General features: G+C 45.3%; 1 protein-coding gene across 2 annotated transcripts in view; it reads left to right on the top strand.

Moving 5' to 3' along the window:
* LOC109518391 (POU domain, class 2, transcription factor 2-like) overlaps positions 1-8,456 on the top strand; it is a 48,051-nt gene extending 39,595 nt beyond the window's left edge. Inside the window, exons 6-18 of one of the 2 annotated variants that reach the window (XM_019874205.1) lie at positions 63-116; positions 661-798; positions 1,061-1,336; positions 1,447-1,567; positions 1,693-1,784; positions 3,395-3,655; positions 3,886-4,027; positions 4,372-4,520; positions 4,602-4,799; positions 4,880-4,928; positions 6,405-6,534; positions 6,638-6,711; positions 7,914-8,456. In XM_019874205.1, the coding sequence (XP_019729764.1) occupies positions 63-116; positions 661-798; positions 1,061-1,336; positions 1,447-1,567; positions 1,693-1,784; positions 3,395-3,655; positions 3,886-4,027; positions 4,372-4,520; positions 4,602-4,799; positions 4,880-4,928; positions 6,405-6,534; positions 6,638-6,711; positions 7,914-8,281 (2,052 nt within the window). In that variant the 3' untranslated portion in view covers positions 8,282-8,456. Of the gene's footprint in view, positions 1-62; positions 117-660; positions 799-1,060; positions 1,337-1,446; positions 1,568-1,692; positions 1,785-3,394; positions 3,656-3,885; positions 4,028-4,371; positions 4,521-4,601; positions 4,800-4,876; positions 4,929-6,404; positions 6,535-6,637; positions 6,712-7,913 lie in introns of both variants that reach the window. The other variant, XM_019874204.1, reaches the window with a different exon arrangement.
* Positions 8,457-14,107: the final 5,651 nt, after the last annotated feature.

Raw genomic sequence — 14,107 nt, 5'->3', positions numbered from 1 at the left:
GTATTGATTACTTTGTATTTTTTTAAAATACATTTTTCACCTTTTTTTTTTTCTTCCACAAGTTTCAGCCGATGGAAAGCAGCCCGTTCAGCCTCTTGCCCACACCAACCAGCAAGGTGTGTGTATGAACGTATGAAGCGGGGATGCCGTGTCTTTAATGGCTAATATAAAACTTGGTCCCTTAATGCTAAAAAAAGCTAGTAAAATATATATTGCAAAATATGTATATTAATGTAAACCAATATAATAATAAAATACATATATGAATATGTATGATAAATAAATGAATATGTATTACTCTTATTTCTACGTAAGAGCTGGGCAAAGTATAGGCTGCTCAATTTTTTTGAATTCATTGAGGCATGTATTAGTTTTTTTCCTAAAAGCTAAAAACAAACAAAAAAAGTATTTTCATTCCTTTATCTAATTAAATAATTCCTGTACTGTAGTGTCATTAATCAGAACAAATGAAAAGTAAGATGAGCATTTTTACATATTTGCCATTTTCATTTAATCAAATAATGATTGAATGATAGTGCCATTAACTATGAATAATGCATATTAATCATGTAATTCATTCGCATAATTAACTTGCATATTTAACATTTTCTGACTCCTCTACAAATGCCCTACAAATGTGTTTTTTTTTTTTCTTGTCAGGTGAAGGCGGAAGAGAGTTGTGAAATGACCCGCAGCACCGTGCCGCCATCTTCTCAGCAGCAGCAGCAGCAGCAGGCACAAGCGCAGGCGCAGCACCACCACACGCAGCTGATGCTGGCCGGCAGTCAGCTGGCGGGGGTGAGGAACCATATCCGTTGGAGCAAAAGCAAGCTCGAGCTGGGATATTCATTGACTTTTATCGATTCACTTCCGTTTATTTGTCAAGACAAATCAAGTCGTGTGATATTTCTGTGAACAAAGGGGAAAAGTAGATTTTTGTGAAGGGGGCGGGGATTTTTTCTTTTTAAGATAAATGAGGGGCAGGGGAGTCAGTTAAATTTGGAACTCGGATTTTTGCTTTTCCTGGCTTCATTTTCTGTGTTTTGTTTGATCGTGGCAGCTGGCCGCACTCCTGCCGGCCCAGCAACAGCTGCTCCTGCAGCAGGCCCAAGCTCAGCTTCTGGCCGCTGCTGTCCAGCAGACCAACGCCGCTCACGCCGCCGCCCAGCAGCACCACCACCACCAACAACAACAACAGCAGCAGCAGCAACAGCAGAGCCAAACATCTCAGCAGCAGCAGCAGCAGCAGCAAGCCGTCAAACAAGAAATGACTGTCCAAGCTCCTCCTCCACCGCCTCAGCTGGCCCTCTCTCAGCCAATCCAGCTCACGGCGCAGGTACCAGCAGCAAAACACAGCGTCCCAACGCAAATATGAAAGAAGGTCCTGCCGGCCTGTCAGGGAAATTCAGTTGGTACAAGTGTCGTCAAGGTTTTGTGGTCTTGCAGGACATCCAGCAGCTGCTCCAACTCCAGCAGCTGGTTCTCATGCCGGGGCACCCGCTTCAGTCCCCGGCCCAGTTCCTCCTGTCGCAGCCACCTTCCCAGACTCAGCAACAGCAGCAACAAGGTAAACTGCGCAATAACTGCTGGAACAAGAGCTGTTGAAGATATGATGGGTTACTTGTCACTTTCTGAATGAAGGAAGCGTTTTGCGGCTTCATTGAATGTTTTTGTTGCTGTTTCCCATCTCAGCTTTGCTCTCCACACCAAATCTTATCCAGCTACCTCAGCAAAGCACGGCGGGGCTGTTGACGACGACGCCCCGTCTGGGCCTCCAATCGCAGGTGAGCAGCTAAAGGGCCATGCGGGCTGTTGTTGGTCCTTGTTTGGCAGTGTGGGCAAAATCTCTGGTTCGGCAAAGTAGGAACCCTGGAATTCACCCCAAAAGCTACTTGAAATCAAAATTGCCAACTTTCTGTTCACTGTTCACTTTTCTGGTGTGTGTTCTATTATGATAGACATGGTCACCCGGTTTAGTGTCATTGAAACTGGTGTGGGCAGCTGATTTTTTTTTTTTTTTTAACTTTTCAGTGGGTGCTCACAAGTGATGTCCCTTTTTGATAATAAGAAAAACCTGGCATTTGATCTTTTTATATTCACTCTAAAACACAGGTGTCAAACTCAAGGCCCGGGGGCCAGATGTGGTCCTCCACATCATTTGATGTGGCCCGCGAAAGCAAATCAAACATGCTGATTTCTGTGATGCTTGCTAAAATTTTTCCCAAAATTTCAAATTCTCATACATAATGTATAAGAGAGCTATTGTACGTTTTCTTGTGACCAAAACCCTCATTATTCAACTATAGTTGAATAAACCATTATTCTTGACTTCCTTATATGGTTTCACAGTCATAATGGCCCTCCAAGGGAACCGGTAACTATAATGCGGCCCGCGACAAAAATGAGTTTGACACCCCTGCTCTAAAAGATTAAAATCGAAGAATTGCATCGACAAACTCATAAGATTACAAGTATAAGATAAGATAAGATAAGAAAACCTTTATTAGTCTCGCAATGGAGAAATTCCCAATTCACAGCAGCAAAGTTATGAATGGAAGAAGTAGAACAACAAAATATAGGAGCTGCTGGAAAGGCAGCCACTCACGCGGCGCCATCTTGAAGTCAAAATAACAAAAATAACACAACACATAGGACACAGACAGTCGTGCAATCTTCACCACTTTCCTGCATACACTTTGTGGTCTGAAGCAGTTATAGATGAAAGAGGAGAGGATCAAAGTGTCCTTTTACCAGTGGATCAGAGACGTCATGCTGAAAATGTGCACGTCTGCTGCAAGCTAATATAAAGTTGGTGTTGCTTATGCTCGACGACTGGTGTATCTTGTATGCATCTTAATGCCCTAACAGTTTCTCTGAGTTAGGACACATTTGCATCTGCAGCTTTGCATCAGGAATGCACGACAGCAAACACGTCCATGTTGGAGGAGTTGTATCAGGCGCGTTTAGCCACATTCACTATCAGGTTGCATCATGAACCCGGCCGGCCACCAGGATGGCCAAATTGAGCTCGCGTCATGCATAACGTTGACCGGCACCACGCTCATTTACTTTCTCCCCTGCGTGCACGCAGTGGCACTCGAAGCAGCAGATTGTAAATATGCAGTACGACTTGGCCAATGTGTGTCGGCGCATCCATACGCCACTTTAAGCTTGACGCTTCACATTCTGCTACCCGCTTTGCATTCAGAATAATTCACAGAACTAAGCAAATGCATATGGAAAGCCATTTCCGCATGTGTTCGATGTCTTTGTTTATTCATGCATTTGTGAACTACTGCAGCTTTGCCTCACTCGGAACACGGTTGTCCTACTAGTGAGGTCAAAGAGCATATTAGTACATGGCCCTTACTCCCACTTGTGTCACTTCTGGCAGAGGGAGAAGAGCAGCGATGCGAGTGGACGCATCACCGCCCCGACCGCGTCCACGGGCGTCAGCGGCATGAGCGCAGGGGCGGCCTTAACTGCAGTGGGGTCCTCATCGGGCTCGGGTGGCGCCATGGCGGCCTCCCTGAACTCAGCCTTGACGGCCGGGGGCCACGTTGGCCACCTGGGAGAGGAGCCCAGCGACCTGGAGGAGCTGGAACAATTTGCTCGCACGTTCAAGCAGCGCCGCATCAAGCTGGGATTCACACAGGTACTACGTTAAGCCCACTTCGGGAGTGTGATGTGAAAACACTGTTTGTGTGTGTGCATGTGCGTGTGTGTGTGTGCGTGTGCGTGTGTGTGTGTGTGTGTGTGTGTGTCCATTAGTATGTTTGTGTGCATCTTTGCGCGTGTCTATGCGACTCAGATGTTCTGAGTGTGTGTGTGTGTGTGTGTGTGTGTGTGTGTGTGTGTGTGTGTGTGTGTGTGTGTTACCCCCAGGGCGACGTGGGCGTCGCCATGGGCAAACTGTACGGCAACGACTTCAGCCAGACCACCATCTCGCGTTTTGAGGCCCTCAACCTGAGCTTCAAGAACATGTGCAAGCTCAAGCCTCTGCTTGAGAAGTGGCTCGGGGATGCAGGTGAACACTCGCTCACTTCACCTCGGTTCAGGTCTCATGCACAGCGCTAACTAAAATTAACCCCCTGAAACCTTTGGAAAATTCTGTTCAGAAGCCAGTTCAACAGACAAAGGTGGCGTTTGGTCAGCATGGTGTTCATGAGTAGACCCACAAAAAAATTTTCAAGAAGCCATGTCTGAAAAGACATCGAAAGTGTATTTGAATTGACATTTTTTAGGTGTTAAACCTTATCGACAGACTTGAGATGAGGAATTAGATTTCGTTATTATTTGGCGGCAAAATTTGATGGCCTGCCATAAAAATTTCCATCAGCCCCTTTGTGGATTTTCTCATTTGCTCTGCAGAGACCATGGCAGTGGACAGCATGCTGCCCAGCCCCTCTTCCATCTCCTCCCCACTGCTGGGCTTGGAGGGTCTAGCAGGCCGACGCCGGAAGAAGCGCACCAGCATCGAGACCAATGTGCGCGTCGCACTCGAGCGCAACTTCAGCGCGGTAAGAGCACGCGTGTTTGTCCTGTCCTGTCGCACCGCACACTTCGTTTGTGGACTCAAGCCGTTCGCCATGCGGTCTCAGAACCAGAAGCCTACCTCGGAGGAGATCCTGCTGATGGCCGAGCAGCTCAACATGGAGAAGGAGGTGATCCGCGTGTGGTTCTGCAACCGGCGGCAGAAGGAGAAGCGTATCAACCCAGCCAGCAGCAGCACGCCGCCGCTGCCCGGCCAGACCTCGCCCGCTGTCACGCACAAAGCCCCCTGCTGTAGCCCGCACATGGTACCCTTGTGCGGCCCACCTTTTCGTCGCCATCATTCCCCGATTTTAGTTTTCACCCACGCCATTCTTTATTTTAGCAGATATCCAGTCCAGGCGTGTCTCAGGGCAGCAGCAGCCTCAGCACAACAGGTGAGCAGCAGATGTGTGGGAGCAAGTCACAAGTCAAGTCATGACTTTATGTGTGTATGTTGTACCGTATTGGCCCGAATATAAGACGGTGTTTTTTGCATTGAAATAAGACTGAAAAAGTGGGGGGCGTCTTATATTCGGGGTCTAGACGTTATACCCATTCAGGACGCTAGATGGCGCCAGATATCATTGAAGCGAATGCTGAACTTGAATCCCATGGCCAAAGTGAACCCCTGCCAGGAAGAATAAAAATAAAAATAGCGGTAGCACGAAGACGAAAAATGAAAAAATAGCGGTAAGAAGGAAAAGAGAAGAAAATAATAGAAGAGATAACAGAAAATGGAGAAACGTAGCGACAATCTGGAGAAAAGTGGGTCGAAGATCGGCCAGGTTAACTGGCAGCTGAGGAGAAGTTATGATGTAATTTACATTTCAAAAACCAGAAGCCATTCATTTTTGAATGTGATTGCACTTTATATTTGAATGAGGCAAAATAACATGTTTTTCTCTCAAATATATTGTTATAATCATTTGTTTCAGATGTGCTGTAATTATTTTCTGTATAAAAATTAATTTGGTGTTCAAAAAGTCTTTTTTCAAACTTGAGTCTTGAAAAAGAGGGGGTCGTCTTATAATCAGGGCCTTCATATATTCGGGCCAATACGGTATTTGTGTGTGTATGTAGAAATTGATATTTCATGAATATCGAATCGGAAGTCAAAGAAAGGCTGTCATTGGTTTTGGGTGAGCAAGTCCCTAGGCCTAAAATTGGCAACTTGAGTCTAGCCGGGGTTCATTCGTGTGACTCAGGTACCCACTTCTGGTGAGCAGTAATTGACGTTTGTGCGTTCTTATTAAAGCCGGGCCCACACAAGCCTGCCTGTCAGCGAAATGAAAAATGCGATCATGTCTTTGTGTTTTTCCTGATGAAACGCTGAGGAGTCCAATGACTTCTCTGAGCGTGAGTCAACATTGTGTTGTGAGTGACACATAAGACACTTTGGTGATTTCCACTCTGTGACATTTCGTCTCTTCTCTGTAATCAGACAACATAAGACACTTTGGTGATTTCCACTCTGTGACATGTCGTCTCTTCTCCGTAATCAGACAACAGACAGATGACAGTCTGCCAAAACATTACGCATTATTAGACGCTACACAACAACAACAACATGTCCATTTCCTGCCGCCCAACAACACAAGAGTAGATGACAATGTCTCCAGTACGTACTGGAGCCTAGCAACGCAATATGTCACATCAAACAACACAACATTGTCCCTGTCTATTTCCTGGAGACCAACAACACAAGTGCAGTAGATGTCAATCTCCTACAATACAGATTGTTTCCTGGAATACAACAGGTCCATTTGTGTTTCCTGGAGTCCAACAACACAACCACATCTGTGTTGATTCTGTGTGTCAGCTCCCTGCATAGTATCTCCTCATTTTTAATCTTATTGCCGTCTCCCTTCTAGCTGCCACTTTGTCACCATCGCCCGTGACCTCCGTGGCAGCAGGGTCCACTTCCTCTTCTTTGACTCCACCCCCTCATAGCACAGCCAGCCCCGCCCCTCCGGGTCTAGGGGCTCACGGCCTCAATACTGGGTGAGTCTCACAAACATTTGCCAGGCTTGTTGTTGCAGGCTTGCGTTAATTGCACACGGAGTGAACAAAAACAAGACAAAACGTTTTCGCACCCGTCTCTTAGGAACACGATGATGGGAGTAAGCACAGGGATGAACCAGGCGCTCATGGGCAGCAATCCGCTGGCTACCATGCAAGGTGGGTGTTACCGTAGACAGTGGATCGTAAAGGTGAGGGACCAGCCCCTGCCGTGAAAAACAAAAATCATGGAGTAATTAACAACCACCCAAAAAGATTTGGAGAGTTCAAATGCAAAAGCGGACGTCTCTCAAAGGTGACGTTGATCCAGTGTGTTGCAATTCTGCGGTGAGGTAACCGACGGTGCATGTCAACTTTAATCCTTTTACTGCAGCTTACTGAGTCCCTTAATTGTGACAGTCTTCCTTATGTATTTATTTTGAGTAGTATTTTACCCCCTGGTGGCGAAGAATTGTAATTGACTTTCTAGTGAACTGTATGTTCCACTATATACAAATCCCGCTTCTTTTGCTTCCTATTACTATAATAGAAATAGAAATTAAGTCGTCAACAAAAACGTGCATGTGTGCGCGCGTGTGTATCGTATCTTCACCCATTGTGTGCACATTGAACGTTGTGTTGTGGTTAGGCTGAATCAAAGTCTCAAATCCGCACACCGCTGGCTAAAGAAGTCCTCTGCGCTCCCTCCAAATCAATGAGGCCTCACAAAGGAGGTTTTGCGGCGGAGCTCTCTTTGAAGCGACCTCCTGCAGGGAAAACCAAATGAAGGGATGATGTGGAGGATCGGAGCAGGGCTCGCATTTTTGTCATGTCGCGAGTGCTAACTAGAAACTCAAACCCTGAATAGAGGATATGCAATGGCGTCATTAGTGATTATTCAGACTTGGAAAAATTGTTTCCTTTTTTCTTCTGATCACCATTCAGGTGTCTCCTAAACTCTCTTTAACATGTTGTCTTTTTACCTCTTTCCCTCTCTCCACACCTTTCTTTCTTTCGGGCCATCCTTCCCCTCTTTTCGACATTCCTTCCTCCTTCCCCTCCTTTGTTCCATCTTTTTTTCCACCTTGCTTCCCTCTTGCTTCCCTCCTTCCTCCTTTCTTATCTCTTTCCTTCCCTCCATCCCTTCTTTCTTTCTTCCTTCCTCCTGTCCTTCATTTCTTCTCTTCCTCTTCACTTCTTCCTTCCCTCGTTCTTCCCTTATTCCTTCTGTTCCTCGTTCCTTCCTTCCTACCATCCTCACTCTTTTGCTTCCTTCCTTCCTTATTTTCCTCGCTCACTTCCTTCCTTCCCCCTGTCCTTCCTTCTTTCTTCCCTCCCCTCCTTCTTCACTTCCTACATTGTCCTCTCTACCCTGCCAACAGCACTGGCAGCAAGCGGTGGTCAGCTGTCAATCATGGAGGCAGGTGCGGGTCACATGATTCTGAGCGGCGGCCCTGGTGGGTTACCCGCCTCAATGCGCCCCTCGCTCTTCCTCAACCGCCCGACCCTCCTGCCCATGGCAACGGGCTCTATCTCCATGGCAACGGCATCCCCACCCACCATGGGGCTGGTGAGCGGCCCAGCGGGGGGAGCCCCCCGGCTCGCCTTCGCCCAGTCGCCGCCCGCCAGCGCGGCCCACCTCCTGGGCCCGCCTTCGTGCCCCGATGACTCACCCTGTTCCAGCCCCGCCTCGTTCTGTTCCTTCAGCGAAGCCTCGCCTCCACCCCTGGGCGGGGCTATGGCTGAGTGACAACCTATCAGAGAAAAAGGGGGCGGGGACAGCAAGCTTTAAAAGCGTCGCTTTTCAACCAAAGCCATCTCTCGACCTCGCCAACGTCCTCCCAAACCCCAAAAATGTACACAGAGGACGAAGCGGGATGGCGAGGTGGCAGAGAATAGGAAGAGGCGACTCGAAACCAAAAAAACAAAAACCACATGGAGCTGAGGAGTGTCAGGAAATAGACCAAGTGCATGATGGGAGGCAACAACACCAAAAACCAAAATCTACAAATACCAAAAACTCAAAACCAAATAGAAAAAGACGAACAAAAAAAAAAAAAAGAAACGGAGAGAAAAGCTTTAGACGTTTGCATTCCGATCCACCCTGGATCGCGTTTCCGATACATCCCGACTCCATTTTCACGCATTCCCATTTCATTACTCAGAACGATTTGAATTGATTTCACTGACTCCTCGCTCGTCGTGACACGTAGCGTGACGTTTACATGCCGAACGGTCTACCTCGCCAACACACCGCTTGTTTTCACCACCAGGAGCAGCAGACGGGTGGGGTTTAGCACCTGGTTTGCTCTAAATGCAAACACTACTTCCACGATTGCCGCCAAACTGCGTGCGTGATGGGACGCTAAATGTCGGAATTATTCCAAATGATTCTGGATAGATAACGTTTAAAGCTAGCCCTTAACCGATGGATACGCAGGCAGGATGCAAACTGCCGTCGACAAGGACACAACAAGGAATCAACAGACTACATCAAAACTTTTTGGATGTGACAGGACATGGTCCAGGATGGAACAGATTTTGAAATTTCTGCCTTGGATTTTTCACTGAAGCATTCCAGTTTACAAACAAAGCAACAACAACAACAACAACAAAAAAGCCCCCAACAACTTTCTCTTTAATCATCCAGTTTACAAACAAAGCAACAACAACAACAACAAAAAAGCCCTCAACAACTTTCTCTTTAATCTTGCCCACTTGCCCCAATACGATGCATTTATTGAACTCCCAACTGCTGTCGTTAGCTTGCCTTATTTTCAGAAGACACAAGTCTTGACATTTGATTTCAAATTCAAGAATTGCAGCCTTTGAATCCCGGTTTACAAGTCAAGTTGATCAAAGAGAAGTGAAGCGGCAATAAAACAGGCCAAACACTCCGAACCACAAAACTCCAAAGCCACGTTTCTTTACTAACTAAACCCCACCTGTCCACATGGGATGCGTTTATCAAACATCCACTTGTTGTTGTTTTCCACTTGCCTTATATTTTCTGTGCCAAACCAAAAAAAAAAAAAAACAACAAACGCTCGATCAGGAAATTCATCGCCTCCATCACTAGCAGCAGGAAGTTTGCTCAAACCAAAGTTTTCGTGCAAGGGCGCATCCTACAGGCAAACGCCGGGCCTTGTCCTTATTTATTTATTTATTGTTTATTTATTGATTTATTTCTCCACAATGGCCTCCATACTTCATCATCTCCATCATCACCTTCATCATCACCCAGCAGACCGTCACTCTCGGATACCAAAGTCTGGCCTGTGGCAGCCGCCGTCTCGAATGAGACCACAAACACACATACACACGCACACACGCCCAAATTGAAGAAGAGGAGGAGGAGGAGATGAAGCACTGCCCTGCCCTCCATCCCTTCCTCCCATCCGTCCCGCCTTCACTTTGTCCCCAAAGATCTTCGCATCAAAGGACCAAAAAGTAGATGAGGAGGCGGAGAAGCTGCAGGGGGTTAAAGGGGAAGGTGAATAGGTGCGCTGGGAGCAGGAAAACAACAACCAAAAAAAAACAACAACAAAAAACTAATACACAAAGCAAAAAGTTGAGTGACTGACACCCCGAAACCAAATAGGAACAAAGAGTTGAGCAGGTGGGAGTCAGGGGGGGAGATTTGTGTGTGTGTGTGTGTGTGTGTGTGTGTGTGTGTGTGTGTGTGTGTGTGTGTGTGTGTGTTGTGTGTGTGTGTGTGTGTGTGCGTGTGTGTGCGTGTGTGTGTGTGTGCGTGCGTGTGTTGATCTCATGTGGACGCACTCAAACACAATCCACCCCCCTTCCCATTTTGATGTTACCTGGACTCGTGTGACTCTGAGAAAAGTCTATCCCCCCCCCCCCACCCCCACCTCCCCACGGTTTTTTTCTTTGGCTTCTTCATGGTGTTTTTTTTTTGTCGATGATGTATGGGATTTGTCTCATGACTTGATATGCGGGAGTGGAGGGCAAAATAAGGGGGTACGTGAGGGGAGGGTTGGTGACGTCCTACCTATTTTCATATCTTTTACTTGTGATTTATTGATGAGTGGTGAAAAGTGTGAAGATGTAGCTTCCCACAACAAACAATTAAAACAACAAAAAAAAAAAAAAACGTAGAATGGGAAGAAAAAGAAAACAAAAGCCAAAAGCGAAACAAACCCAAACGTTTTGCGACGTAGATGTGAACCAAATAGAACAAACCAAACAAACCCACGCACAAACTGCAAGACTGGCTGAGTTTGCGTGTTTGTGCGGATGCTTGCGTGGCTCATGTTCCCTCCAACTAACGACGATAAGTTTTTGCTGAGTCATAAGAACATGGAGGAGCTCATTATCATCACGGGCAACACTGTTTTGTCATCATCGCAAAGAGAAGGAAGGGATGCTGTGATGAAGTACTTTTTATTAGGGCCTGACCGATAAGGATTCTGTTTTAGTCCGTTTCCGATATATCGCGGAAGAATATTCCGATGGCCAATGATGAAAAAAAAAAAAGTATGTCATGAATATAGTAACTTTTTTTGGTGCCATAATGCTGTCGACAAAAAAAAAAGCATTTGACAGTTTTACAATTTTGTCTTTTCGGCATTTCACTTTACAACAGAAGAAAACAGTTGTCAAAAATTGGCTGATTTTTTGGGTGGGAGATCCGTATTTGAATCAAATTTTTGAACTACATTTTTTGCGAATATTTAAAGGAGTAATATCGGCCGATGACTTGGTCTGGCCCTAATAAAAAATGATTAGGAAAAAAAAAGGAATCATCACAGCGATGATGATGATGATGATTGTCAAGGAAGAATGTTCTTGCTGGTTCTCGTCGGAGGAAAAATACCAAAAAGCTTTACACAGAAACATATTTGTATTTACTGTATAAAATGTCCCTTTGTACCTTTATCTTATTTGGTGAAAGATTTTTTTTTGTATTTATTTTTATGTATTTATTGCATTCTATTTAAAACGTGATGGTTTCCCAGGGCTTGTTGGGAAGCTTTTTTTGCATCCAGACAGGATCTTAAAGAGAATTTAGTTTACCAAAAAAAAAAAATAATAATAATAATAAACCCAAAGGCAAAACCCACAAACATGGCATAGACGCAAAGCCAAATACATTTTGGTTTGGTATGAAAATGCATATTGCTTAAGAATGTCTTTTTTCCCCCCTTTCTAATTATTGTTGAGTTTTTGTACAAAGTCCTCCTAAATTCTCCCGTGAAGAAGTTTGAATTCCGAAATTTTCTCACTCTGCAATTTTGTTGGATTTTCTCACAAATTAGCAGTTGATGTATGAGAAATTGTCAAGAAAAAAAATCATATTCTTTGGTGGTATGGCTAATTTTGATCACAAAAGTACATGCAGGTTACATTTAAAAAGTCAATTGAACTAAATTCAGATGGAGTTTTTTGACAAAAATTCGACAAAATTACTCTGGGAATGTTCCAAGCTCTATGACCGAGTTCTGTCACTAAAAACTTTAGTCACTCTGAAATTTTGGAAGATTTTGTATAAAAACTCAACACGTCTTAGTCAAAAAAGTGGTTGTGATTGTACACCGTCTTTTGATTTGATAAGCATTTAGTTCGAAACCGCCCCTCCAAAAAGTTTTTTTTAATGAAATTGTGTCATGAAGCAAGCGGCTCAATGAACGTTTTGACTTGTTTTTTGGATTTTTTTTTTCCTCCATCCATTTCGTGGGTAGAAAAGCTTTGCGACGTCCTCAGATGACATTTACCTCGCATTTTTCGCTCGTGAAAACCAAATAAAATGTTTTAGCTTTAACGACCGGCGTGAACTCAGGAGCGGAAGTCAACTTACCAAAGTTTTCAGTAGTAAAACCTTCAGGACGCCTTCGTGTCCAAACACGTTCGTCTTAAGTTTCACTGGCTAGTCCTCGTTTTTTACATTTTTTTTTTTTCCGAGCATGCAGCTTCAATCCAAAGTTAAATGAGAGGACAGCAAAAAAAAAAACCTCAATAGTAAAAACCAAAGAACTCCACTCGATCTATCGTTTCTTGTAATGTAGATTCCTGCGTTTCTATTTATGATGATTGATGATGAAGATGATGATGATGTAAACAAAGGCCGCTCTGGAAGCTTCGAGATCTTTCTCATTCCTGATGCTACTGTTTTTCAACTAGGACGTTCTCCTGTACGAATTTCTGCGGCGTCCATGAACGCATCGCATGTGTGTGCCTGTTGTTTCTGGGGAGTGGGTGGGTGGGTCCAAGCAAACCTGTAAGTGTTAGGAATAAAGTTCGGATTTAGACCAAAGACCACATGTCCCGACTCTTTGTGTTTGTTCATTTAGCGGGATCCTAAAACTAACCAGAACCCCTGAAAGTCCGTGCGACGGTTCGGCGAGTTAATATGATGAAGAAATTGCAATCGTCCTCGAGAATAACATCCCAGCAACCTGATTAGGTGCTGGCCCGTTGCTTAGATCCAAACCTCCATCGTCCTGACTGTCCTGCCCAAGTGTTAAATCCCTGACGCTTCAGCGGTACGGCCAAACTTTTGTTGGTTGTATTCTGTGCCGCCGGCGACATGACAATATCGTCAGATTTCTGAGTTTGGCGCTTTCTGTCCGACAACTCGACGTTCCCCCCCGCAGCCTCTCGGACCTTCGTGGATAATTTATAGTGTTAGCGCTCCGAACTGAGATGTCTGCATGAGAGACGTCAGGCCTGAGAGCAACAAGCGCAGTCCCAAATGCTGCAACATTCGGGCCTCGAAGGGTTCCAGTTGGATTCGTCAGGTTCTGACTGAAGCTTAACATTTGGGACCCCTTTGGACTTTTGCATCTGGATGAAAGATGAATCCCCACCTGCTTTGTCCTCCAGCTTTTGCAACAATACACTTCTGTGCCCGTGTGTGTGGGTGCGTACGAACGCCCCGGGGGGGGGGGGGGGGGGCGGGATTTCTGTATGCCCCCGCTCATTTAAATCCTCGTCAAATCGGTAAATTATTTTCGACAAATTGCGCCCGACACGCCAAGTTGCTGTTTAGAGAGCAAGCCATCCAATGGATTGTGTGTCTGTGTATCCGTTACATTTATTCGCAACATAAATGTAAATATTTTCAGAACATTCGTCAACTTGCGACTGCAGGAGCTGTGAGAGGTAAAAAAAGGAGGGAGGGGGACGGGCCGGCGGGGGATAGAAGCCCACCGCTGACATGATCCCCCAGGTCACACAACACAAATTTCTGTCCCCGAATAAATTGCATTTCGTAATAACTAATGAAACAAACAGAGACTCGTAGCTATTTTTAATGTACTATCGGAAATTGAGGAGAGGGAAAAAATACGAATCTGCTCCCTCCCGTCGACGTGTTTGTTTACATTACGTCAAACGGACCTTAGTGTTTGTCACTCGCACTGATGGAAAAGGTGATGACGACTAACACAAATGGAAAAACGCTCCCAAAAAAACCTATCAGGTGTCCAAATTAAGAAGAGGAGAAAAGGGTGAAAGATAAAGGTATGCAGCTATGAATGACGTTCACCGAATTGTGCATCATTTATTAGCCTCCTGCTAATTTGTTGCTACCCACTACCTAACCCCAAAAGAACACTGT

Source organism: Hippocampus comes, unplaced genomic scaffold, assembly GCF_001891065.2.
Source record: "Hippocampus comes isolate QL1 unplaced genomic scaffold, H_comes_QL1_v1.1 scaffold166, whole genome shotgun sequence".
Classification (NCBI taxonomy): domain Eukaryota; kingdom Metazoa; phylum Chordata; class Actinopteri; order Syngnathiformes; family Syngnathidae; genus Hippocampus; species Hippocampus comes.
Note: the sequence above shows the minus strand (reverse complement) of the source record. Positions and strands in the feature narration are given on the sequence as shown.